Genomic DNA, 27305 nt, shown 5'->3' with positions numbered 1-27305 from the left:
CCCGCCATGTCCTCAAACCCCAGCCCGGCCCCAAAGAGAACAACCAAGGACTTTTGTACAATAAAGTTTAATCACAATTATAAAAATGTGGCATTGGGTTTGCGCTATTAACATATGTACAATCCAGCCCAACAAGAAGGGCCCACCCCCCGCCATCCTGGCCTGGCTGAGCCAGAGCCCCCAGATACCAGGGTGAGAGGGTGACCCACAGGGTCTGGCAGGAACAGAAGATGAGGCAGGGTTCCAGGCACGGAGTCCCCGGGAAGGGGGCGACAGGGCCCCCCAGGGGGAGAACATGGCCACTGCCCCCAGAGACCCCGAAACTGGGGAGGGGTGCACGCAGGGCACAAGGGGGAAGTCCCCATTAACACAAAGCATGAGAGCTGTGCAGCCCCCAAGAACAGGATCTGTACAGGCCGGCACCCCAGGTTTCCACAGGAAACAGCTGCTGGCAGCTACAAAACATTTACAGCTTCTTCTCCGCAAAGAAAAAAAATTAGGGGCCTGGGTGGGTGGACAGGGGCGACGGGGAGGAAGGAACTGAGGCTCCCTTGCTGGGCTCTGGCCCACCACCCCCACTTGTGAACATGGGGGCAGGCGGGCCTTGCAGAACCCACTAAGGCTGGGGTGCTGGGAGCTCAGGGCACCAAGGGAGAATAAATAGGGTTGTGGGCTAGTCGTGCCCACCTCAGTTGAGGGAGCCCCGGCAGCTCTCAGTGCCGCACAGACACGGAATCTTGTTGTCCTCCAGCGGGAACTTGTAGTCGTAGGTGATTTCCTCGTCCACGCCGATGGGCTGCTTGGAGTAAATCACTATCTTCTTCTGAGACTCGATGGTGATGACCTTGGCATAGCAGTTGGGCTGCAGGGGTGGGGGTGTGAGTGGTGGCTGCCCTTCCTGCCCACCCCCTGCGCGCCCACGCCCCCCCTGTCCCCAGCCCCCGCCGGGTCCCCAGCGCACCGTGCAGCAGTGGTTGATGAACCTGGCGAGGTTGCCGCACTTGGTGGCATCGATGATGGTGTCATGGTCCACGCGGAACAGGTAGCTGCTGCCGATGCCCTCCTGCACGTAGCGCTTCTCCCGCATGTCTGCCACCATCTGGAGGGAGAAGGACACAGAGGCCTTGAACTTCTCCCCTCAATTTCCACATGGACCAGGGAAGACCCCAGGGGCCTGGGGCCCGCAGGAGCAGGCTGGGCCCGCAGCTGGCTCGGCCTAACGTACTAGCAAGAGAACTCCAGAGGAAAGGGGACTGGCCTCTCATGGGTCCCCAGTCTGCTGTGGGACTGGAGCTGTGTCTGAAATGACAGTGGCGCTTCATCAATTGAACCCTTCCTCCTAAGCAGGCCTCTGTGGCAGTCGTGCATGTCAGGACCCCTGGCTCTGTGTAGGAAGGGGGACCAGGAGTGTTCTGCCTTCTCTCCATGGGTGACCGCACCCCTTCCAGAGCTCTGGTTGCCAGTAAGGCAGTCAACTCCTCCCAAATCTCCATCTGCAGCCAAAGGCCACCTCAGTCAGCTGCTGGCATCATGCCTGGATGTACCGGAGCAGGCGACTCACACAGCGTCCCTGAGCACTCTTCAGCATCGCACTCCCATCCCACTGAGCCTTGTACTCCGAATGGCCAGTGGAGGCCTGGAAAAGGGACTCAACTTGTTCATCCTTCGCCCTCGTCAGCTCACTGGCCAGCATGCCTGTCACCTCTGCTGTTTGGTCAGGCCACCCTTACCCTGACCTGGACTCCTGCTGCGGCCCACACTGGTACCAGTGTTCAATCACTGGCTAATGAGTGCGCTCCTCACAGCAAAGCCAGCACGAACTCCCAAAGCTCTCTGCGGCGGAACTTCCGGATCCCTCTCACCACGGGCAGAATGTGGTTCTGTGGAGAAACTAGGTCCTGTCCCGTCCCTAGCACCACCAGCCTTCGGCATTCCAACTGGTGGACCCTCTTGCCCTCCTAAGACAGTACTGCTGTCTGACCTTAGTACATGTTCCAAAATCGGAAGTACATGCCTGATCTGTGCCCTGGAAAGTCCTCATCATCTTCCAGTCCTGTCACCATCTTGGTTTGTGCTCAAATAGCCCTTGCCTTGCCAAACCTCTTCACATCCAACATCACTCTTCATTGCTATTACTTGTCTTATGTTCACTAATTCCCCAAAGTTTTGTCATTGTTGTAGTTTTGTTTTGTTCTGTGGGTCATGGGGCCTGAACTCTGGGTCTGGGCGCTGTCCCTGAGCTCTTCAGCTCAAGGCTATCACCCTACCCTTGAGCCAAGTCCCACTTCCCATTTTCTAGAGGTTAATTGGAGACTGTCTCGGGTCCTTTTGTGCCTGGGCTGGCTTTGAACCCTGATTCTCAGATCTCAGCCTCCTGAGTAGCTAGGATCATAGGCATGAGCCTCCGTGGCTGGCTGCTGTTGTTTTTGTGTAGGTGTCTGTATGTGCCGGTACTGGGGCTTGAATTCAGTCCAGGCAGGAGCTGTCCTTAGGTTCCTGCACTCAAGGGCAGCAGTACCACTTCACACTTCAGGATTTTGGTGGTTAGTTGGGGATGAGAATCTCAGACTTTTCTGCCTGGGCTAACTTTGAAGCTCCTATCTTGGCCTCTTGAGTAGCTTAAATTACAGCCATGAGCCATAGGCGCAACCCAGGCCTCTGTTCCCTAAGTATTAAAGGGAAAGTCTTGATCCTGTGTCCTGCGGGTCTGCTGGCCTCTGGGTGCTAGGAGCTAGTGCCCATTACTGCAAGGACACTGGTTTCAGGGGCCAAGTGCTAGAGCCGGAGAGGCTGGTGAGGTTAATAGTACTTGTGTGAACTAGCCCGTCTGTGGCCAGGTGGAAGCTGGCGGCGATGGCGCCGGGTACGGCCTCACCTGGCGGATGTTCTGGCCCACGTACTCGATGACCATCTCGTCGGCTGCAATGGGTTCCATGGCAAACAGACCCCACTCGTGGATCCGGCTGCGGCCAAATCGGAGCTTCTTCTTTCGGAACTGGGACAGAGGACAGTGTTACCAGAGACCTCTCATCTTGCTGCTCACCACAGAGCCCCCAGGACTGTCCCCCGCACCCCCAGGAGTTCTCCTTGCTTTTTCCACGGGCCGCCTCCCATTCCAGGTCCCAGCCCTCACCTTGAGCTGGTTGAGCTTGAGCAGATCACTGTCCACGATGGCTGAAGTGCCGATGGCACTGAGCAGCCGCCGCTGTTCCGAGCGGCGCTCAGAAAGCACACGGTTAGTCCCCTGTGAGAGGCATGGTGGGGAGGAGGTGAGTGGTGGAGAAGAGGAGAGAGATAATGGGTCTGGGGTCAGGGCAGGGCCCCACCTGTGTGTCCACGCCTTCCAGCTGGCGTGCCGAGACGGGGCACACGTCTAGGTACTTGTCCTTTTCCCTCTTGCTGATAGGGTAGTAGCCCTCGCTGCGCGCCGAGCCGGTCTGGTGCTCTCGGGGCCCGTCCTGGGGCCGCCGCTTGCGCTTTGGAGTGTTCAGGTTGGTGAGTGCGAGGTGTTAAGGAAGAGAACGGTCCCCACGGGTGATTCCCTGGGGCCCGGGGAATCTGTCTATCCACCACAGTCCCAGCCCCACAAAAGGAAGTGTTGGTGTAAGCAGGTGAGCGTGTCTGATGTTAAAGGACAGCAGGGGGAGGCATCCATGCAGACCACTCCTTTCCTGCCAAGAACAGAGAGGCGCAGAGGCACGAAGCCGGCCCAGCAGCCAGAGAAGCGTCTGGCTAGATGTGGTACAGTGACGAGGGATCTGAGTGCAGTGCCGGGCCAGGCCTGGGAAGGAAGAGCCACACTGTGAGTGGTGTTAGCGGGGAGCCCTCCCTCCGCCCCCCAGCAGCCTGTGCAGGGAGGCCACATTCGAGGGCTCAGGATATTCGTGTGATGGACCCAGTGGGTGTCGTTGAGCCAGTCGGCCCCGCTGGTCTGCTGCAGCAGCCGCTCGTAGGTGAGCCGCAGGTAGCTCATGTCTTCCAAGTCCAGGCCCGAGTTCCAAATATCATAGAGGATGGTCATCTGCTCAAACTCGCTGCGGGGCTCAAAGTTTGGGGGTGGAGGGGGTGGCGGGGGCAGCGGTGGCCGCCGGCGCCGGGTGTGGGAGCGCAGGCTGCGCCGCCGCACAGCCCCTTCTCCATCGCTGCTGCTGCTGCTGCTGCTGCTCTCCGAGGACTCTGACTCCTCCTCCTCCTCCTCGTCTTCCTCCCTCTCCTCTGATGGCTGCTGCAGCTGTGGCTGCTGCTTTGGCTCCTCTGCCTCAGCCACCACCACCTCGGGGGCCTCCAGGACTTCGTCGGCTGGGGAGCTGAAGAGTGCGGCGGGGGCAGGCACGGGCTCGGGAGGCCGGGGAGCCGGCACGGCAGGGGCGGGCTTGACGGCCAGGGCGTAGTTGTGCTCCAGGAGGATGTGGCTGAGCAGGGGGCTGGAGCGCTCTGCCTCATCAGACGTCTCCGTGGCCTCCGAGTCATCACCGGGAGGCAAGGTGGCCAGCCCGCGCCGCGCCGGCGTCAGGGCCAGGTCAGCCAGCACGGCCAGGTCTACTTCTGTCCCTGGCTCAGCCTCTTCTTCCTCGGTGGGTCGGCCCCGGCCCCCAGCCCGGCCCCGGCCCCCTCGGGACACCTCCTCAGGCCAACTCTTGACCAGAGATGCATGGTCCAAGGGCAGGTTGCGAATGGTGCGCTCCACACCCCGGGGGGGTTTGCGGGAGACTGGGCCGGGAGACTTGGCTTGTGGGGGGGCAGATGGGGGCGGCTCGGGGGCTGGCACCTCCTCTGTGGCAGAGAAGGAAACAGTTTTCCGGCGCTTCTTGGGAGGGGGCAGGAGGGGAATAGGAGAAGAGGGGCGCTCATCTGGGCGGGGTGTAGGGCCTGGGGGCCCCGTTGGGGGCTCCGGGGGAGGCAGGGGCACATTGGGAGGTGGTTCCTCTGTGGGACCTGGGGAAGAAAGCACATGAGGAAAGGATCGAGAGTTATTGTGCAGGCTCAATCTTATGAGACGTGATCAAGCGCAACAGGAGACCCGGGCTAGGCCGGTCCGTGAAGCCATGCGGCGCACATTCTTCCCCAGTGTCCCTCCCACCCTCACCCTGTCCTCAAGCTCCCTGGACAGGACAGTGAGTTGCCCCTGCACACAGCCATCAGGTCAACACAGGACCCCAACTGTGTCAGGTATGGGGACCACGCCGATCAGATGTGAAGCCCGGTGGAGAATGGTGGAGGGAGGCTGCTCACAAGCCCTGGACTCTAGCTTTTTCTAGACGAGCAGAAACAGACTCACATGCAACCCCCAGACATTCCAGCCAAGACCACTTCTGCCCACTGCGATTTCTTTGAGGCTCCAATTAGCCAGATATAAATTAAAATATCCACCAATTAGCCAGATATAAATTAAAATATCCACCAATAACAACAGTCGCTGAAAAAGACTTAATGTAAAAAGCTAAATGTCTGCCTTGCGACCACCTTGTTGGCTCTCCAGAGAGCTGGTGCCTCTCACCTTCCAGTCAGCTTTGGTGGCAGCCAACACACACCTCATCCACATTGTACTCCTCCTGGCAATATAGCATCCTAAGAGGTGGAACCCTTCCTCACACAGAGGAAAGTGAGGCCCACAGAAAAATAACCTGCCAAGGCCACTTACTTGGCAAAGAGCAGAACACCTAAATTTCAGGTAGGCGGGGTTGAATGTGTGCCCTTACCCGCTGTTTGGTTCTGCCCTGGACAGCTATGAACTTGGTGACTTCTCATCTGGTGCTAAAAAGAACTCAATAGCAGCCAGCACTGGGGCTGCACCAGGCAGTCCAGTCTCCATCAATACCGTGAACTGAGCAGGCTGCTGTGTACAAGTCTCTGGATACCACAGGAATCTCAGGCAGTGGCAACCCTCACCTGAAAGCCAGGGAGGCCCCAGCCGCGCGGCCCAGGCCCAAATAATTACTTGTTATGAGTCCTCTCACCTCTTTTCTCCTGACTGCAAGAATCAATCTCCCTTCCAACGTAGCTTCTCCACACGTACTCCCCCTCATTCCCTCGCCTGCTCACCCCATTCACTGAGGACACAACTTGGGGTACTGTCAATGAAGGAGCCAGGTACTAATGATTTGTGCCTACTTGGGAGGTTGAGACCATCGGGATAGCAGTGGAAGGCCAGACTGCATGCAAATGTTCTCAAGCCCCTTCTCAATGAAGAGCTGATTGTGCCTAGGCAGGAAGTGAGACCCTCTCTCAGACTGGCATAGTGGTGCTAAGGAGTTCCTATTTAGCAAGTGAGAGGCACCGAGTTCACATTCCAGCACTCCCCCCACCCCAAAAAAAACCCAAAATGTTCTCAATGCCCATCTGCAAAGACTCCAAAGAGTAATTCCTGCTGCAATGGTCACCTAACTGAAGCTAGCCCAACCAGGAATCTGGTAACAAGAACCAAAACAGGGCCGGGTGCTGGGGCTCACCTTGTAATCCTAGATACTAAGGAGGATGAGATCTGAGGACTGGTTTGAAGCCAGCCCAGGCAGGAAGTCCACAGGATGTGTATCTCCAATTAACTGCCAGAAAGCCAGTAGAAGAGCTGTGGCTCAGAGTGGTACAGCACTAGCCGTAAGCAAAAATGCTCAGGAATAGTGCTCAGGCCCCACAACCAAGAGAAAGAAGAAAAAAACCTAAGACAAGGCAGATGGATCTGCCACTTGGCTGGAGGCTGAGCAGTGACCTCAGAGGAAGCCCATCTGCACAAGGAGAAAAGAATGCATCAGGGGGCCGGGAGTTTGGCCTAGTGGTTAAAGTGCTTGCCTAGCATGCATGAAGACCCCGGTTCGATTCCTCGGTACCACATACATAGAAAAAAGCCAGAAGTGGTGCTGAGGCTCAAGTGGTAGAGCTCTAGCCTTGAGAAAGTCCAAGGACAGTGTTCGGGCCCTGAGCTCAAGCCCAGGACTGGCAAAAACAAAAACAAAAACAAACAAAAAAAAAAAGAATGCATCAGACCAGAAGCTAAGGCAAGGCCCAACGATGTTCTAGTCCCTGGCTTTGGGATCTAGTACCTGGCCATGTCCCTTTTTGTGCCTGTGTGTGTAACAGCCAGCAGTGGAGCTTTATTTAACACAGGATCTGGGCACTGTTCTTGAGCTTTTTTAGCTTGAAATTAGTGCTCCACCACTTGAGCCACAGCTCTACTGGCTTTTTGCTGGTTAATTGGAGAGGGGTCTCCCTTGACTTTTTTTTTGCTCAGGTTGCCTCTAAACCATGATCCTCAGAGTTCAGCCTCCTTAGTGGCTAGGATTAAAGACAGGAACACTGGCACCCAGCCCCGTGAGTCCCTTTCAAAACTCGGTCTGGCTAACATGGGTTCCTGCCAGTAGACACTCAGCCTTCCAGTAGGTTCCTCCTAGCAGGAGCCACACACTTGCTGTGGAGTTGAGTGTGGGCTGTCTTCTGCTGTGCTCCCAAGCCTTTACCCAGACTCCTACCCCTGGACCATCCAGCATTCTGTGACTTAGGTTTCCTTGCTTTGTTTTCTCATTCTCTAAAGAGCAAAGAACTGTCTTCAATTTAAAAACAAACAAACAAAAAACAACTAATCTAAAAGAACAGGAGTGCAAGTGAGAATGTTGAGTCAGGTTCTTAAAGCCTTGGGATCCTTCTGCCTCAGGCTCGCTAGTTCTGTGATGACAGTCAAGCACCACCATCCCTGGCTGACCCTATCATCCTGCCCTGTCCCCAGGACCCGCTCTGGGTCTCCTTTCACAGCACTTCCTGTACTCCACATCCTCATCTTGCCACCTCCCTTCAGACACAACCAGCTGCCTTTGGTACCTCCTTCTCAGGCCTTGGTTTCTGCGGGCAGGTCTAGTGAGCTTCCTCCTGGCTTCCCTCTGCCCTCACCTTGCCTGGCAGGTTATGACTGTAGATGTGTCTCATGCACCTGCTGCTCAGGGCAAAAGCTTCAAGCACAGAAATCCACAGCTCCGGTCTCCTGACCCATACATTTATGCCCATCCCATCTAGAGGTAGCCTTGCCCTCCAGGAATGCTACTCCATCAAAACTCCTCCCTTGCCTAGTCCACCCTCTCTCTGATTTTTTCTAAAAAGCAAAGCCTTCCATCAGCCCTGCTTTCCCTTCAATCCTCTAAGAAACCTGGAGCCATTCCTGAATCTCACTAAGCCTCAGCACCCCATCTCTAAGAGCAAGTAAAGCCAGGTGCCAGTGGCTCACTCCTGTAATCCTATCTACTCAGTAGGTTGAAACTTGAGGATCAAGGTTCAAAGCCAGCCAAGGTAGGAAAGTCCATGAGATTCTTTTTTTTTTTTTGCCAGTCCTGGGCTTGAGCTCAGGGCCTGAGCACTGTCCTTGGACTTTCTCAAGGCTAGAGCTCTACCACTTGAGCCTCAGCACCACTTCTGGCTTTTTTCTATGTATGTGGTACCGTGGAATCGAACCCAGGTCTTCGTGCATGCTAGGCAAGCACTTTAACCACTAGGCCAAACTCCAGGCCCTCCATGAGATTCTTATCTCTAACCACAAAAAGTAAGTAGAGCTGGGGCTAAGAGTTTGGCCTACTGATAGAGTGCGTGCCTAGCATACATGAAGACCCAGGTCTGAGTCCTCAGTACCACATACACAAAAAAGCCGAAACTGGTGCTGTGGCTCAAGTGGTAGAGCACTAGCCTTGAGAAAGCCTAAGGACAGTGCTCAGGCCCTGAGCTCCAGCCCAGGACTGGGAAAAAAAAAAAAAAAAGTAAGTAAAAGATGTGGAGTAGAAAAGCTCAAAGACATCATATAGGTCCGAGTTCAAACCCCAGGACACACATGGACATACACAGAAGATACACACACCTACACACACAAAGCTACAATCCCATTGGGTTCCTCTGCTTACTTGTCTAAAATGACTCGCAGGCTCCAGACCCTCTTCCTCATTTGCACAGGCACTGCCTACTGACATCTCCCTCCTAGCCTATTCCTGCCAGGGCTTCAATGGGCTAGAATCTAACAGTCACATTTCTATCTGGAGGTCCTGGGGCATCTGAGTCTCAACCCTGACTGAATGCAGTCACTCCCTTCTTAGATTCAGTTCACCTTCCTGGGTCTCCTTCCTTGCTGAATAACTCATCATCTCCTGCGCTCACTTCCACTCCATCCTCTCACTGTAACTAACTACCTTGTTGGCTCATGCATTCCTTTAAATGTTCTAATGCCAGTCTACCTCTCCCTGACCACTTCTCCTCCTATCAGAATGGACCTTTTGACATGCTTATGTGGCCATGTCCCTCTCCTCTTCCTATCCCACCGAGAATGGAAGGCTACAATTAATGGCTTTTCTTTTCTGAGTGCCTTGTGGCCTTCTAGACCCTTTTCACTGCGTGACAAATTCAGGAGAGACTCAGCTCCTGCTGTGGAGTCTTACCTAGATCAGCAGGTACCAGCACTAGATTTTCTTGTGGCTTCTGCCCACCTTGGACAGTCAAGACACTGCTAAGACACCAAAGTTCTGCCTGCCCAATGCTCTTACTCTGGCCCCTCTCCAAGTCCACTCTGCACTGCACCTTTTCAAATCACAAATGTGACTGTTGCTTCTCTGAGGGCTTTCTACTGCTCTGAAAATAAAAAACCAAGCCAGGCCTGTAATTCTACTCAGGAGGCTAAGATTTGAGGATCAGGGTTCAAAGCCAGCCTGGGCACAAAAGTCCATGAGACTCTCATCTCCAATTAACCACCAGAAAACCCTTCAGCACTGTGGCTGAAAGTGGTAGAGTGTTAGCTTTGAGCTGAAGAGCTCAGAGACAATGCCCAGGCCCTGATTGAGCTCCATGACTGACCTAAAAAAAAAGAGCAAACTCCTAATAAGTCTTCACTTTCTGTATAGCGTGATCCATGCCCACTTGTCCAATTTCAGCCATGCACCACTATTTCTCACTCTCAATTCCCCAAGTTAGCTTCTTCGGCTTGCTATTCCCTGCCCTTATTATGGCCTTTGTAGCTGCTCAACTTTTCTTCTATTTCTGTGCCTTGAATTCAGCACAACCATGCTTCAGCAGGAAGCTGTTCCACGTTCCATAGATTGTGCGGGTTCTGAATGCCCTGTATTTTTCCTTCACGGTGCTTATCATGGTCTGCTATCATAGACTTGCTTATGTACTTATTACTTGGCCCATCTCTCCCTATGGGACCATAGCTTTCTAAGGGGAAGAACAGCACCTCCCAGACACCTTACCCTGTCAACAAATATCCTAATATCTATTGTCTGCACAGACAGTTCCCAGACCAATAGAATCTGTACTACATGTGCCATAAAATAATAGCAAAATGTACACATGCACAAAGGAAAGCAAAGACAGAACTGCATAAGTTCTGAGATCATGTTGTTATTTGCCTATATAACTAACTATACTGTGAGAAAAAACCAGCCAGGAGGATTTATTAAGGTGGGGATTTTCTCTTTAACTCAAATGGTCTCAGAGGGCAACCATCCTTATTTTACTCTGCTATACTAAACTTCTCATTGAGATTACGCAACATCTCCAAGAGACACATGCCATTTTCTCTTTTATGAGGTTCTCCAACAAAGTCATATGCCTTTGTAGGTTCTAGTTGTCTCAGGCAGAGACACACAAATCAAGTTGCCTACCTGCAGGCCTTGCTGGAGACGTCTCCCGCTCAGGGAGAGGTGTGACGGGAGAGCCTGTAGTCCTCTCTGGCTGGGGCTCCTCCACAGGCGCTGGGAGGGATGCTGGGGCTTCTCTAGGAGGCGGTGAGGCCGAGGGAATGGTTGTTGGCTGCTCCTCTTCCTCTTCTTCAGAGGAGGACTCGGATGATGAAGAGGATGATGAAGACGACGACGAGGAAGATGAGGAGGATGTGGAGCCAGATGAGCTGCTGCTCTCCGAGTCTGATGTGCTACCATTTTCACCATCTGAGTCAGCATACAGAGAACATTTGGAGGACGAATCGCTTTCCTCGTCCTCGCCTGGAAATCCAGAAGGGGCAATCAGGCGAGGTGAGAAAACCTTCACTTGGTCAAGCTGTGAGGTCACTCTCTGACTTAGGACTCAGGGTATTAGGCTCCAAGCCAGGTACTGGAAATCCAGTATGTCAAGGAATAGAGTAAGTACCCCTCTAGCCATAGGTCACAAATAGCAGTATGCTGGGCTGGGAAGTCCCCCTTAAGGAGACATTGAAATCAAAAAGTATGGGAGTCCTGCCATGTAAAAATGCCAGACAAGAAGAGAGAGAAACCTAGAAACTGGCAAGTAGTGAGCTCAGAGCACCAAGATAGGATAACAGACACTCTGAGAAAGGATTCTGGGGTCAAAAAGAAGCTTAATCAATAGGCAAGTGGTACATGCCTATGATCCTAGCACTCAGGCCATGGGAGTTGCCAGTTTTTCTAGAAAACATAAAGCCCTCAGTTGAAACCCTAGTATTCCATAAAACAAAATAAAACAAAAAACCTGAGCTGGGCATTGGTGGCTCATACCTGTAATCCTAACTGCTCAGGAGGCTGAGATCTGAGAATCACAATTTGAAGGCAACCCACTGAACTACTAAAAAGAAGCCAGAAGCAAACACATGGCTTAAGTGGTAGAGCACTAGCCTTAAGCACAAAAGCTCAGGACAAGCACCCAAGTCCTGAGTTCAAGCACATATAAAAAAGGGCTGGGAATGTGGCTTAGTGGTAGAATGCTTACCTAGTACACGTGAGAACCTGGATTTGATTCCTCAGTGCCACATAAACAAACAAAATGTAACTTTTATAAAAAAGTGGACTTGTGGCTCAACATGATAGGGCACTAGCCTTGAGTGCTCAGGCCCCATGTTCAAGCCCCATGACTGACAAAATTAAAATTAAAAAGTGAAAATAGGGCTGGGAGTTTGGCCTAGTGGTAGAGTGCTTGAGCCCAAGGACAGTGCTCTAGACCTGAGCCCCAGAACTGGCAAAACAAACAAACAAATAAAAACTGAAAATAAATCTGAAAACTCCATAATCTTTAAGGAATGTAAGATTAAGTAAAGTAGAATAGATGTAGATAGTGGCTGCATGGGCTCTGGAGAACTGTGAGATTCATGTAAGCAGATAAAGCAAGAGCTGAATTACGGATCACTTTGTAGAAAACAGGAAACCGGGATAAGACTGCAAAGAGGTTAAGAATGTCTGCACATGTCTGCAAAGACAATTCTGTCAGTAGTTTGAAAAAATATATTTGAATGGAGGGAGAAGGATTGAGAGAGTAATCAATAAAGGCTACTGCAAGAACCCAAATGAAAAAAGGCAGGACAGCAAGAGCAAAGGAAACAAATTCAAGAAGCATCCATGGACAGGTAGGGTACAGTCACATTAGCAAAGGAAACAAATTCAAGAAGCATCCATGGAGAGGTAGGGTACAGTCACATTAGCAGCAACCCAGCCTCTGCCTGGTGCCATCTTGGCCCTGAGGCCTTGCCTAGCATGTGAACAAGAGTGACTCTTTCAGCTGGGTGCTCCAAACTGTCATTCTAGCTACTTAGGCGGCTGAGATCTGACGATCACAGTTCAAAGCCAATCCAGGCAAGAAAGTCTGTGAGGCTCTCATCTCTGGTTATCCACCAGAAAATCAGAAGTGGCACTGTGGTGCAAAGTGGTAGAACACAAGCCATGAATAAAGAACTCAGGCATAGCTGGGCGCAGTGGCTCATGACTGTAATCCTAGCTACTCAAAAGGCTGAAGATCAAGGTTCAAAGCCAGCCCGCAAACAAAAGGACCTGAGACTTTTTTTTTTTTTTTTTTTTTGCCAGTCCTGGGCTTTGAGCTCAGGGCCTGAGCACTGTCCTTAGACTTTCTCAAGGCTAGAGCTCTATCTCTTGAGCCTCAGCACCACTTCCGGCTTCTTTCTATGTATGTGGTACTGAGGAATTGAACCTGGGTCTTCGTGCATGCTAGGCAAGCATTTTAACCACTAGGCTAAACTCCTGGCCCCTGAGACTTTTTCTTATCTCCAATTAACCTCTAGAAAACAGGGAAGTGGGGCTTGGCTCAAGGGTAGGGCAGTAGCCTTGAGCTGAAGAACTCAAGGACAGTGCCCAGGCCCAGGGGTAGGATGGTAACCTTGAGCTGGGGAGTGCAGGGACAGTGCCCAGGCTGAGTTCAAGCCCCATGACTCACTTAAAAAAAAAAAAAGAAGAGCTCAAGTACAATGCCCAGAACCTGAATTCAAGACAAATTACTGATCACCATGTACCAACCCCCCCCCCCCGACCGCGCCCCACCAAAAAAGAAAGAAAGAAAGAGGGACTGAGAGTTTGGCCTAGTGGTAGAGTGCTTGCCTAGCATGCATGAAGACCCAGGTTTGATTTGGTACCACATACATAGAAAAAAGCCGGAAGTGGTGCTGAGGCTCAAGTGGTGGAGCTCCAGCCTTGAAAAAGTCCAAGGACAGTGCTCAGGCCCTGAACTCAAGCCCAGGACTGGCAAAAAAATAAAAAGAAAGAGAGAGAGAAAGAAAGAAAAGAACAGACAGACTGGAAAGTTGGCTTAGCAGTAGAGTGCTTGCCTAGCATACACGAAGATCTGGGTTCAATTCCTTGGTCCATAAACATAGAAAAAAGCCAAAAGTGGCACTGTGGCTCAGTGGTAGAGCTCTAGTCTTGAGAAAATCCAAGGACAGTGCTCAGGCCCTAAGCCCAAGCCCAAGCCCAGGACTTGCAAAAAAAAAAAAAAGAAAAGAAAAGAGGTATTTCAGAAGAAGAAGAAAGGGGAACATTCTGACTACCACCTCACAACATCACAGTTTGTTTCCAAAGGGCCAAGGGTTTCTTTCCCATCTAGATAGGAAAGCTATATGGTTAAGCGAAAGTCAGGTGATCCAAATCCCTTCCTAATCTTTCCTATCCAAGCAAGAACTCCCTCCAACTATCTGCACTCACCATCTGATGCATCTGCCTCCTTTTTTGTGGTGTCCATTGCTTCTTCTCCTTCTTCATCTTCCTCATCTTCCTCATCATCTTCCTCATCCTTAAGGAAAAGAACAAAGATGGACTCACAGAGAAGGAACAATTGAACTGGTCACTGGTGGCCATACCTATAATCCTAGCTAATTGGGAGGCTGAGATCTGAGGATCAGGGTTTGAAGCCAGCCTGGGTTAAAAAAAAAATAAAAAGGTGAGGGGCCGGGAGTATGGCCTAGTGGTAGAGTGTTTGCCTAGCATGCACAAAGACGGGATTGATTCCTTGGTACCACATACATAGAAAAAGCCAGAAATGGTATTGTGGCTCAAGTGGTAGTGCTCCAGCCTTGAGAAAGGCCAAGGACAGCGCTCAGGTCCTAATTTCAAATGAGGACTGGTTAAAAAAAAAAAAAAAAAAAAAAAAAGAAAGAAAGGAAAGGAAAAAAAGGTGTGAGACTATCTCCATTAACTAGCAAAAAACTAGAAGTGGAGGTGTATCTCAAATGGTAGAGCAACAGTCTTGAATAACAACAACAAAAAAAAGGAACAAGAACAACTGTACCATGAGAAGACACAGTTGCCTAGGCCACAGTCCAAAAAGAGGGACTGAGGATGAAGCTTCTGGCAAGTACCAAGTACCCCAGTACCTCCCAACAAACAAAAATAAAGCAAGCTTCTGAGACAACATGCTGGTCTCTCACCTTCTCAGAGGAAGACTCCTGGGATGCTTCTTCCCCTTCACTGTCCAGAGCAAAAGACTTCCGGTGCTTGCCCTGGGACTTGCCTCGTTCTTCATCTCGTTTTGGGGGCTTGGCTGCTGGACGTCCTGACTCTCCGGCTTCCTTCTCTCGTTCAGTGTCTAGAAAAAGTACGAGGAGTAGGGCGGTCAGGGCAATTATCATCAACCATCAATTTGGTCCTACCCCACTTGCAAGGATTTTTTAACAGCCTACCAGGCCAAACTACAGGTAGCAAAAGAAGCTCAGTGCATAAATGCAAAGCTTTATGTTTATCTAATATTCCTTATCATTTCAGACACAGCTTACCCATTTTACCTTTCACACTTTCCTAGGACAGGTAAAAGAGGAACTAACTTGTCGTGCCTGACTCAAGCAAAAGAGAATTAAGATGTTTCAAGCCGCATAAGCTGTCACCAACAGTTGAGACTTGTCTGAAGTGGAAGAGTGGCTGCAGGAGAATGTAGTATTTGATGGTACATGTGGGTAGTGATTTATTTAAACTCCAACTTCAATGACCTCAAATACAGAAGTTATTGTTCCTTTTATTTATTTGGCCAGTTGTGGGGCTTGAACTTAGGGCCTGGGCACTGCCCTTGGATTTTTTTTTTTCTTAAGGCCAGAGCTCTACTGCTTGAGCCACAGCACCACTTCCAGCTTTTTTCTATATATGTGGTACCGAGGAATCAAACTTGAGTCTTCATGTATGCTAGGCAAGCACTCTACCACTAGGCCAAACTCCCAGCCGCACCCCCCCCTTTTTTTTGCCAGTCCTGGGCCTTGAACTCAGGGCCTGAGCATTGTCCTTGGGCTTTCTCAAGGCTAGAGCTCTACCACTTGAGCCACAGTACGACTTCTGGCTTTTTTCTATGCACGTGGTATGGAGGAGTCCAACCCAAGTCTTGATGCATGCTAGGCAAGCACTCTACCACTAGGCCACGCTCCCAGCACTGTTCCAATTTTTTAAGGAGAGAAATTAAGGTACAAATTAGCACTGTAGAGTAAGTACCACAACTAAAATTTAGGGAGAGCCCCATCTCATGGTCCCGAACACACTCAGGGCCACTTTTTTTTCCTTTTCAGTAGTGGGGCTTGAACTCTGGGCCTGGGGCACTGTGCCTGAGCTCTTCAACTCAAGGGTTATCATCCTACCTCTGGACCATAGCGCCACTTCTGGTTTTCTAGTGGTTAATTAGAGATAAGAGTCTCACTGTCTTTAGTGTTCAGGCTGGCTTTGAACTATGATTCTCAGATCTCAGCCTGCTGAGTAGCTTGAATTACAGGCCTGAATCACTGCGCCTGGCTTTCTTTCTTCTGCCAGTCCTGGGGCTTGAACTCAGGGCCAGCCTGGGCTTTGTCTCTGAGCCTCTTTATGCTCAAGACTAATACTCTACCACTTGCCACAGCACCACTTCTGGCTTTTTCTGTGTATGTGATACTGAGGAGCCCAACTCAGGCTTTGTGCACGCTAGATAAACTCTACCACATTTCCAGCCCTATTTTCTTTTTAACTTGGTACCAACCAAACTCTCCACTTCTACCTTCCCTTTACAACATCCTCACCCCCTTTGTCTCTACCTTTTGTTGTTGTCAGAATTACAGTCTAATCCTCTCTCTTGCCTTGTCTCCCACTTACCATCTTCATCTTCTTCAGCTGGAGTGGAGGGTCGGGGCCTCTTTTCCTCACTGGCTTCTGAAATTTCTGATGGCTCTTTCCGCTTTACCTGGAGCAGAGAAGATGGAGTCCGTTTCAAATACAGTTCCCACTATCACAGCTCTAAGGAGAATCTTCTCTTTCGAATTCACTGAACAAAAAGTTTAGTGCTGGGTACCTTGAATGAAGGCAGTCGCAGGGCTCCTCTCAGGCCCGACCCAAAGGCGAAAGCTTCGATGCCTGTGGTACCCCCGCTCTTGGCCCAGTCTACCAGGGAGAGCATGCCTGGCTCTTTGAGCTTCGTCTTCTCTTTATCCTCCTCCTTGGCTTGCTGCTTGGCTGCATTCTGGAATGGCTGCAGGCAGCATGGGGACTGAGTGCAGGACCCAGCCTCACAGAAATCCCTTCACTGGCCCTTCCGCTGGACACTGTCATGCCTCTACCAGGCCCCTATGGGTATGATTTTCACATCTGTTCAATTAGACCCTCATCTCTAGGCTATTACTTTTCCCACTGCATAGATGGCCAAAGACAAGCCCAGAAATGCCTAAGGGCCACACCCACTGAAAGGAAGCAACACAGCTGTGACGTCGGTGGCTCAGTCCTGTGCTTGTCTTCCCTGTGGCTTGGCCCAACTCCCCTGCCCAGCTAGTGTGTCCCTCATCATCCATAGCCTCACTTTTCATATGCCTTGATCTCTCTCATTTTGAACTGTGCAGCCTGGGAAGTCTGAGGTAGATCTCATGCAGCAAAGCCCTGGTCTCCAGGTCCAGACAGCAGCTCTCCTCACCTTGGCCTTCTCCTCCTTGCTCTCCCACCACTGGTCAAAGGCTCCAAAGGCTACGTTCTCCACCATCTTGCGGTTGAGGTCTCGCTGCATGATGCTCTTCATCTCTTGGACTAGAGTAGCCAATACACGGCCCACAGTGCCAGCTGATGGTAGGGCTTTGCCCTCTGCCAGCTCTGCTTCCTCCCTGGGAGGCAGCCGGGCCTCTTCTCCCAAGACTGAGGAAGAAGGCAGTGGCTCGGCCGCCATGGGCAGCGGCAGGTGGTAGGCCTCGCGTGAGTACGCACCACGGCCTTCCTGCCCTTGTGTGTACAGAGCATAAGGCAAACCATAGGCAGCCTCTTGTGGGGGTGGGAAGGGAAGGAAGGCCTCCCCAAATGCCCCTCCAGGAGGGCCGGCTGAGGCAGCAGTCAATCCCTTGCCCTGTCGCAGCTGGTGGAGCCTCGTTAACATCTGGGTCTGCATCTGGAAGGACATGGGCATCCCTCCCCATTGCGCCCCGAGTCGATCCATAAGTTCCAGGGAGTTCACGAAGTCATAGATATGGGGCGGTGGTGGCGGAGGCGGCGGCGGCGGGGGGTACTCAGGGGGTGGTGGCCCATCAGGGCGGGGTGGGAGGAGGTAGGCAGGTTGGTGGGGAGAATAACCAAGGGGAAGGGAAGCCAGGTAGGGAGGAGGAGGTGGCGGTGGAGGGGGCGGAGGTGGAGGCTGCTGGGGGGGTGTTGGGGCCGGAGGGGGTGAGCCACCCCTGTCATCATCAGAGATCTCCATGTCCTCTCCAGAAGAGCAAGGAGAAGCCTGTAAGGGTGGAGAGAAGCACAGAAAGCTGTGTTCCCAGGGCTCATCCCCAAACCCACAACCGAGTCTAGTTTCCTTCCCTTCCCCCAGGTCCACAGGGCCTCCTGGGCCCCAAGCCCCTCTTGTAGCTGACCCCACCTCACCTGGCTCTGTCCGTTGGCCTTGGGTGACTCTCGAGCAGCCCCTGGCTCCCCACTCCCTGTAGGAGCCACATCCTCAAAACTAGCCGGGGCCGGAGGGGGCGTGCAGGGCCCGTGACTTGACCCAGCAGGCACCTCACTCCCTGGCTCTCTTGCCCCAGGGCCTGTAGCGCTGTTCTCTTCCTCCTCCTCTGTGTCAGAGGCCAGGAAAGAAAATTTGGAGCGCTGCTCCTTGAGCAGCATTTCAATGCGGGAATCCAGGCTGCTGTGCTGTGCGAAGGGGACACTCTCATTGGTGGTCTCTGGGGCTGGGGAGCCCGAGCGAGCAGGTGAGGCTGGGCGGGGGGAGGTGCGGGCTTCTTCCCTCTCCGGGCTGGTCCCCCCCCCACCTCCACCTCCACCAGGTTCTGGAGGCTCTGGGGGCGGGGCCTCTGAGGCAGGAGGACGGTAGTCTTGGTCAGCGGGCCGACTGGGCTCAGGGGGCAAGTAGGACGTGTAGGAAGGCGGAAAGCGCTCTGCTGCATTTTCAGCAAAGGGCGCACCAGGGGGCTCCTCTCGAGTTGCTCGACGAGGTGGGTAAGATGCATGGCGTTGATAACGATTCCAGCTTTCATAATATGCTGGGTAGTTTGAGTCAGAAGCACGAAACTGAGAAGATGTAGAAGAGGATGATGACGATGAAGATGAGGACAATGAGGAGGAGGAAGAGGAGGAGGAGGAGGAAGAGGAGGAGGAGGAAGAAGAGGAGGAGGAGGAAGCAGCAGTGGCTGTGGTGGTGGCTGAGATGGCTGTGGAAGCAGTCGTGGGAACTGAAGATGCAGAGAAATGACGGCGAGAAAAGGAATCTTGGTAGCTGTTCTCTGACCGCCGGGGCTTGAAGGAGGTTGAAGTGGTGCTGGGGAAGAAAAAAGAGGGAGCTGGGCTCAACTCTGACCAAACCTGACCATCCCTGTTCTCACACCACAGGTGCTCTACAATAACCCCAAAAGCACCACATGTCCAGTCCTAGCTATTCTCTCTGCAGATGGCACTGTGTCTGCTCAACCTACAGACTGGGCTAAGAGATTTCAGACTCTGGGATGCTTCCCTGTGGCAGTTGGGTCCTCCAGAATCTGACAGCCAGGAGGCCCCATGGCGCATGTGCTATACCTGCTGGAGTAGGCGGAGTCCTGAGAGTAAGGGGTGCTGCCCCGAGACGTGTAGGGAGTTCCTTGGGAGGACTGAGGTGTGAACTGGCCAAAAGATGATGGGGTGTCTTGTCGGCTGCTAGAGAAGCTTGTGTCCTGGGAGCAGGGGGTACCATTACCAGGAGTGCCCACCACAGCAGTGCCTGCTGGGTAGGTAGCTGTGTCAGAAGAAGAGCGGCGACGGGACTCAGTCTGGAGGAACAAGGAGAAAGGAAAAGAGATCAGGCACCATTTAAAAACTTACTTTGCCTCAAACCAATAATCCTAGTTCTCTGTCTTTTGAAAGCAAATAGGCATTTACCACAACAGTTCCTTTACCTAACAGTGAAGTCAAGAACCTCTCAAAACAGGTCCTTCTCCTGGTAATTAGGCACTGTATTTAAAGGGCTTCTCACCGTCTCAGTGGCTGCACCAGAGCCCTGGAACTTCTCACTCAAGGCTTTGCCTCCAGTTGGTACTGTCTGAGGGGTGTAGGAGCCATTGACAATCAATTCATAGTACTTCATTCGTTGTTGTCCTACAGGGAGATAAATGAAAAGAAGCTGAAAATAATTCCTTATGTGGTTGGCTGTTTCCTCCTCAAACCTCAAGTTCCTTAGGTTCTAAGAGTCTTGGGTGTGAGTGTTTAGTTCTCCCACTTTATCTTCCTTCCTTCCTTCCTTTTCATTCTTGGTCATGGGCTTGAACTGTCTGGGCCTGGGTGCTATCCCTGAACTCTCCAGATCAAGGTGCACTCCCCACCATGCTGAGCCACAGCGCCACTTTTAGTTTTCTGGTAGTGAATTGGAGTTAAGAGTCTCATAGACTTTTGTGCCCAGGCTGGTTCTGAAGCTTGATCCTCAGATTTCAGCCTCCTGAGTAACTAGGATTACAGGCATGAGCCACTGGCACCTGGCTAGGAACCCTTTTCTTACCTCTTACCATTTACAAAAAAATGTAACTTGATACTTCACAGTTTACTAGGAGCATTTCTACACATGCTAGTGTACGGAACACTGAACAGGAAAAAAGGAAAAAATATTAGTGCCTCTATTTTACAAGTGTAAAGAAAACTGACTGTGTGGGTACCATTCCTCAGTACCACATACACAAAAAAAGCCAGAAGTGGTGAAATGGTGCTGTGGCTCAAGTAGTAGAGCTCTAGTCTTGAGAAAGCCCAAGGACAGTGCCCATGCCCTGAATTCTCTAGTCTTGAGAAAGCCCAAGGACCCATGCCCTGAATTCAAGCCCTAGGCCTGAGATCTGAGGATTGTGGTTTGAAGCCAGCCTAGGCAAGGAAGTCCATAAGATCCTTATCTCCAATTAAGCACCAAAAAAACCCAGGTGCTTTAACTGGAAGAGGACTAGCTCTGAGCAGAAAAAGCTTGAGCATTGCCTAGCCCCTGAGTTCAAGCCCCGGTATACACACACACACACAACTTATCAACACAGTCATAAAACTGAAAAACTGATCAGGTAAAAGGGTTAGATAAAGGAGAGACAGATAAAGGTAGTATTGATTGTATCTGGTGTACATATCAGTGGAAAAGTCTAATGAAATCCCCCCTATTTAACTAATATATTCTAATAAAAAAAAAAAAAACCTGACTGGAAGAAGAATTAAAACCTGACTGGAAGAAGAATTTAAACCTAGGTTTAGGGCTGGGATTGTGGCCTAATTGAAGAGTGCTTGCCTCGAATGCACGAAGCCCTGGGTTGGATTCCTCAGTACCACATAAACAGAAATGGCCAGAAGTGGTGCTGTAGCTCAAGTGGTAGAGTGCTAGCCTTGAGCAAAAGAAGCTTAAGGACATTCCCCAGGCCCTGAGTTCAAGCCCTGGAATGAAAAAAAAATCCTGAGAAGTTTTAAAAAGCATGAGATTATGAAGTTTTTGGTTTTTCTTTTTCTTTTTTTTTGAAATTCAAACTTGGAAATTAGTTTTCATTCCCTCTTGCAAGTTAGCTAGTTCCAAACAGCTGCCCCCGTCAAACGGTGCCAAAACCCTGCAGTTTGGCAGAGACTACATTTTCCTATTGCTCCTTTTATTGGAGATGGACTGGGGCAGTACAGAGGTTTGAACTCAGGCCTCACTAAAACCATGCTTCCATTTTCCCTACCATTCCTTGAAATCAAATTCAGGACTGCCTCATTTGTCTGTTCTCAGTAGTGCTAGAGAACAAATCCAATGCCGTGCATGCTAGGTATGAAATCACTAGTATGCCTCCAAGTCCCCAGCTTACCTAAAACTTCAAAAATGCAGAGCACTGGTGGCTCACACCTGTAACCCTAGCTACTCAGGCGGTTGAGAACTGAGTTTAAAGCTAGCCCAGCAAGAAAGTCTATGAACTGCAAATGTGGCTTTAGCGCTAGAATGTTTGCCTAGCATGCATGAAGCCCTGGATTCCATTCCTCACTACCACACAAACAGAAAAAGCTGGAAGTGGCACTGTGACTCAAGCGGGTAGAGCACTAGCTTTGAGCTGGGTGCTGATGGCTCACACTTATAATCCTAGCTTCTCAGGAGACTGATATCTGAGAATCATGGGTAGAAAAGTTCTTAAGACTCTTATCTCCAATTAACCACCTAAAAGTCTGTAGTAGAGGCTGGGAGTTTGGCGTAGTGGTAGAGTTCTTGACTAGCATGCATGAAGACCAGGGTTCAATTCCTCAGTACCACATACACAGAAAAGCCAGAAATGATGCTGTGGCTCAAGTGGCAGAGTGCTAGCCTTGAGGAAGCCCAAGGACAGTGCTCAGGCCCTGAGTTCAAGCTCCAGGACTGACCAAAAAAAGAAAAAAGAAAAAGGAAAAAAAAAATCTAACCTTGAAAATCCAATATTTCTTGAGAATTTGGCGTCCAACTCACATGATTTTTAGATTAAATCACGTTTGACTGTGATTGCTCATCAACTTCGCTGACAATGATGTACAAAACACATATGCACTAGAATTCCTCTAAAATGTGAAACAGTCTAAGTTTCAAGACACACCTGGCTCCAAGAGTTTCCAACAGGAATCTTGACCCTGATCACCTGCCTGACCCCCTGGAGGCACTCAGGCCTCCATGCTCAGTCCCTGGAAACTAGTTCAGGGCAGCAGACAGGAAAACCCTCACCTTTGATGTCAAGCTGGGCATGGATGATGTTGCCCATGACAGAGGTAAGGTGGAGATTTTTGACGGTTTCCTTGGCACCCCGAGTGCTGGTGAAAAGCACGCGGGCCAGGCCCAGGTGCTTCCGAGTCCGGGGGTGAAGAAGGATCTCCACCTCTTCCACCTCGCCATACTTTCGGCACATCTCCTTCAGGAAGGTTTCCCGCACGTTGTCATTCAGTCTTGCGAAAGTCACTTCCTTCAATGGGATCTGTCCGATATAGAACTCATCCAGCTGTGGAGAGGATACGAATTGGTCTGGGGTCTCTATACTGACCGCTGACCCACTGCCCTTTGGAAAACTAGCAATATCCATGAAGTCAAGAGATAGGTCTGGGAGACTGCAGGGAAAGAGAAGGAGGATCACGAAGGCTCTATCAGTCTTGACCTTTTTCTCCTGGAATCCTCCTCACCAGAGTGGCACAAACCAGGAACACAAATGCACAAATACAAGAATAATTATAAGGAGAAGGAAGTAGCTTTAGAGAAACAATCTGTTCACTCTCCTTTTGATTGCCATGGGCTAAGCACTAAAATACAACGAAGGAAAAAAGATTCCCATTAAGAAAAGTAGATATACAGACACAGGCACAGTGTGATATGGTGCCAAGATAAGTATAAAGAAGGAATCAAGAGAAGGGCATTTTCTAAAAATCAAATGTAGGTTCCAGCGGCTCGCATCTGTAACCATAGCTGCTTAGGAGGCCGAGCGCTGAGAATCACTGTTCAAAGCCAGCCAGGCAGAAAACTCGGTGAGAATTTTACCTCCAATGAATCATCAGAAAAGCCAGAAGTGGAACCTTGGGTCAAATGGTGGTAGTGGTGGTGGTTATTTTGGCTTTTGAGGTTTTGTTGGTTTTTTTATGGGGGGGGGGAGGACACAAAGAGGGAGGCAGAGGAAGGGTGAATAAATGCAATCATGCTATTCAGTATACACTATGTAGAAAATAAATTATGCATTTCGTGGGCTGGGTTGTGACGGGGGGAATCTGGAGAAAGGCAAAGGAAGGGGTGACATTGTCAAAAACAAAAAGAAAACCCCCCAAAAGAGAAATGTAGTTACACAGGAGGCTGAGATCTGAGGATCAAGGTTTAAAACCAGGCCAGGCACAAAAGAACCTGAGACACTTATCTCCAAATAAAATGTAGAAAATGGGAAGTGGGGCTTGGCTCAAGGGTAGGGTGGTAGCCTTGAGCTGAAGAACTCAGAGAAAACTCCCAAGCTCAGGGGTAAGGTGGTAGCCTTGAGCTAGAGCTCAGGGACAGCGCCCAGGCTGAGCTCAAGCCCTATGACCCACCAAAAAAACAACAATAGAAATGTACTCATTACCTGACTTATAAAATAACCTCTCTGTACACTACCTTAATAACAACAATTAGGAAGAAAAAGAGAGAGAGAGAGAGAGAGAGAGAGAGAGAGAGAGAGATTAAGACAGCATCCTGGCCCTGAGTTCAAGCCCCAGGACGAGCAACCAAAAAAAAAAAAAAAAAGTATGGTGTGAAGTAACAGAGGAGTGTGGTGTCAAGGTGGAAGAGAAAGAGAAAGGTCTGGCCAGATCAATAACCACATGTGCAATACCCCAACACACGTATCAGGCAATAACAGTAAAAAAATAATAAAATCAGACACAAACGACTGCAGAATAGAGCATAAAATACAAGTGAGAAAGTCGGGCAAAATAAACACAAAGCTCTACATTAAAGAGTGAAAACAAAGATTTAAGACATAAAGGATGATTCTGGCCTGGGCAGCTGGGTAGTTGGTGCTGCCCTTTGTCAGGAGAGGGGAAAAAGAAAGGAAATTATTAAAGGACACAAGTAAAAGTTTCTTGAGTTTGAGATGTGTATGGAATCTCCAGGTGGAGCTGTCTGCCTCTATCCGGCATGTAAGCCTGGAATTCAAGACTGACATTGGCTGATATAAGGTATTCAAAAAGTCATCAATGTTTGGGTTGGTATGAAAGAGATTAGCTAGAGATGGTATAATTAAAGAAGACAGACAGACAGACAGACAGAAAGAACATAACCCCACAAACTACTCAAAAAAGAAGAAAACCAAGAATCACCAATTTTCTAGGCTCCGTCCAAGGCCTGATGAGTAGCCTGCTTAGACTGGGAAGTGGGAATGCTCTTAGGAAATAAGATGGAGGAGCATATGACCAGACAAGAAGGGAGGAGAAAGAGGACTCCTGGAAGGCAGGGCTCTGTCACTCCCCTACATGTGTATGAACTAAGATGCCCCACTGCCATGCCATGGACTGTCACAACAGACATAGAGAAAATGGCAGAAGTCAAGACCCTTGCTGCCAAAGAAGCATCTGGGACACCCCTGCTATACATGCACACCTCCTGTCCAAAACCTCTCAGTGCCAGGCTCAGAAATGGTTAGATGGGGCTGTCTGACTGTCACTGGAGCACTCATCAGGCTATGTGAAGGCTAGACTGTCAACATCCTCTACCTCCTCCGAGGGCCTCCATGGCAAGAGACCAGCAGACACTTACCTTGAACTTAGGGACTGGGAGGGAAAAGTCTCTGTTTTTGGATCTGACATGGCAACGAGGGTCTTGGAGGTCTTCGACTGGTATATACTTAGAGTCCTAGCAAGGAAAGCAGGAAGAGAAAAGATGGCTCAGGAGTCTGGGCCCTAAGCTCTCTGCTCACGTGAAGACCCTCTCTCTCCACCCCATGCAACAGAGCTGGGTTCCCTCCCTCATTCCTGAGAAGGATGATGCCACGGGTGAGGTAGCTCCAGGCCTTGGTAAAGAGGGGAGGGGGGGCCTCCGGAGAAGCCAGGCACTCACGTTGACGCTGAAGTGGACGCCGTCATAGCGGTACACCTTTTGAGAAGGCCTGCGCAGGGCAGGGTCCAAGGCAGGATCCACGATGAGCTTGTAGTTCCGCCACTGGAAGCTCGGGGCTTTCTGCCCATCTCCCCCACCTTCCTGATCCATCTCTGCTCATTTACACTGAGAGGAAAAGAGGGGTACGCAAAGGGGGGGAGGGGGTCCAGGACCCTGCCGGACTCGGCTGTCCTCCCCTCATTGGCTAAGCCAGGTTTCCAGGTCCGCTCATCACCCCCGTGTCCACGCCTCACCGGGGTCTGCCTCCCCCCCCCACACACACGCCCGCCCCGATTCTGCCCCAGGCACCCAGCCTCCCCATGGCGCCCCATCCTCGCCCCACCTCCTGCCTCTGCGCTCGGGGGGGGGGGTCCCCGCTCGTGCCCCTCACCTTCCCGCTCTCCCCGCGCGGCCTCGGCGCAGACCCCTCCCCCGCCCGGAGGCCCCGCCCCCTCCCGCCTCCTCACCGGCCAGCGGCCCGGGCCGAGCCCGGCTCTCGCTCCCGGCCCCGCGCCCTGACTCTCAGCCCAAGATGGGACGCCTCTCCGGGGCGTTGGAAACACCGCGAGACCGATCCCGAACCCCCGGCTTCGGTCCGAGTCGCGCGCGGGGCGGGGGGGGGGGGCGGGGGACGCGCGCCGCTGCCCTCTCCTCCCGCCCGGGCGCGTTCTGCGCCCCGCGGCCTCCGCGCACGCGCGCCGCGACCCCACTCACCCGCTCGCGAAGAGCGGCTCCCCTCCCCCACCCCGCGCAGCACCTCAGCGGCGCGAGGCGGCGGCGGCGGCGGTGGCAGCGCGACACCCGGCCCCGCAGCGGTGGCGGCGGCGGCGCCCCCCCACCACCACCTCCCCGGCGCGCGCACCAAACACCACCGCCACCTGCACGAGGCCCAGCGGGCGCGGCGTCCGCATTCGCACTTTCGCCACGGGTGTCCCCGGGAGATCTGCGGAGCCGAGGGTAGTGGCCTCGCCGTGGCCAGCACCCTCTAAGGCTCAACACGTTCGGCCCAGGGGTTCTGGAGACCGGCCGCATTCCCCGGAGAGTGGTCTTCACCGCCACTGCCCAGCTGCTCTTCTCTTGGGCTCCCGGCGAATCGGCGGCGACGAAAGCAGAGACTCGTCCCCGAGGGAAGGGGGCGGAGCGCGGGGAGGTGGCCAGCAGCGCTGGGGATGCTCAAGCGGTGCTTTGGACAGACGCAGATTCGTGAGGCGGGCGGGGCCAGCCCCTCTGCGCTTCTTTCCTGCTTCTTCCTGGCGCAGCCACAAGTCTGGGAGACTGCAGATCCGCCGCCGACTCCGCTTCAGAGGTGAAGAAAATCATGCCCAGGCAGCCCAGCCCTGTTGGCAGACTCGGCTTCTTTCCCTACACACATACACATACACACACACACACACACTCCCCCCTCCCCGATCTTTCCAACTAACACAGCTCAAGGGACAGTCCACTTCCGACCTAGGGGGAAAATGGCTACAATGCAAAAGTCCTGTCAATCCCGATGAGGATGTTCCACCGAGGACGGGGACCCAGAGCAGCCTGAGGAGCCGACCTAGCGAATCTGCGGATCCCGCTGTGGGCGGGGCCAAGGCCGCGCGCGCGCGGAGGGGCGGGGCCTGGGCGCGCGGAGCGGCGACGTCACTCCGGCGCTTCCTGTTGGACCCACCACCACCGAGCGCGGCGGGGAGGGGCGCCCGGAGGTGAAAAAAACGCCGCCGGGACTGGTGACTCAGGCCGTTCGCCTGATTCTGCGAGACGGACGTCAGGGAGGCTTTCAGCCCGGCTGACGGATGGGAAGACGGGCGGTCTGACGGAGGTGCAGCAGCATTTTTTTTTTCCCATGCTCAGTCCACCGCTGGGGGTTGTCAGGGTTCTGAGTCTCGAGTCCCCGAAGTGTAAGAGAAAAATAAAAATCCCAAACCGGGCGCTGGTGGCTCATGCCAGCAATCTTACCGAGCTACTCAAGAGGCTGAGATGTGAAGATCACGGTTGGAAGCCAGCCTGGGCAAGAAAGTCCCTGAGACTTTTTCATAAGCTGGAAAGGGCGCTGTGCTCAGTCCCTGAGTTCAAAGCTCCAGAACCAGTATTATAGACGTCTAGATAGATCGACAGGCAGATGG

The 27305-nt window shown here is 51.9% G+C and overlaps 1 protein-coding gene across 5 annotated transcripts; it reads right to left on the bottom strand.

The window, feature by feature from the left end:
• Positions 1–37: 37 nt before the first annotated feature.
• Positions 38–26573, bottom strand: Setd1a (SET domain containing 1A, histone lysine methyltransferase). 5 transcript variants are annotated; one of them, XM_090358023.1, is made up of 19 exons: positions 26070–26573; positions 25153–25317; positions 24853–24948; positions 22315–22585; positions 19615–19736; positions 19182–19411; positions 18036–18927; positions 17098–17892; positions 16486–16662; positions 16290–16377; positions 14618–14775; positions 13896–13983; positions 10623–10961; positions 3883–4935; positions 3327–3499; positions 3134–3244; positions 2876–2995; positions 962–1099; positions 38–862 (listed from the first exon to the last, which is right to left on the bottom strand). In XM_090358023.1, exons 2-19 carry the CDS (start codon positions 25300–25302, stop codon positions 689–691), a joined length of 5175 nt encoding a protein of 1724 aa, XP_090214149.1. In that variant the 5' UTR covers positions 25303–25317; positions 26070–26573; the 3' UTR covers positions 38–688. The 5 variants fall into 5 exon arrangements, with proteins under 5 accessions (XP_090214149.1, XP_090214146.1, XP_090214151.1 ...); XM_090358020.1 differs by lacking the exon at positions 26070–26573 and adding an exon at positions 25659–26057; XM_090358025.1 differs by lacking the exon at positions 26070–26573 and adding an exon at positions 25659–26057 and having other exon boundaries at positions 10623–10907.
• Between the last annotated feature and the right edge of the window lie 732 nt (positions 26574–27305).

Source organism: Megascapheus bottae, chromosome 25 (assembly GCF_031878675.1).
Source record: "Megascapheus bottae isolate mThoBot1 chromosome 25, mThoBot2.hap1, whole genome shotgun sequence".
NCBI classification, from domain to species: Eukaryota; Metazoa; Chordata; class Mammalia; order Rodentia; family Geomyidae; genus Megascapheus; species Megascapheus bottae.
Note: the sequence above shows the minus strand (reverse complement) of the source record. Positions and strands in the feature narration are given on the sequence as shown.

Excerpts from the sequence above, each read along its gene's own strand:
- Setd1a (XM_090358023.1), bottom strand. The coding sequence starts at position 25,302 with ATGGATCAGGAAGGTGGGGGAGATGGGCAGAAAGCCCCGAGCTTCCAG. Across the intron at positions 18,928-19,181 it reads GACTCCGCCTACTCCAGCAG|CACCACTTCAACCTCCTTCA; the intron begins GTATAGCACATG and ends TTTCTTCCCCAG. Across the intron at positions 863-961 it reads TCATCAACCACTGCTGCACG|CCCAACTGCTATGCCAAGGT; the intron begins GTGCGCTGGGGA and ends CCACCCCTGCAG.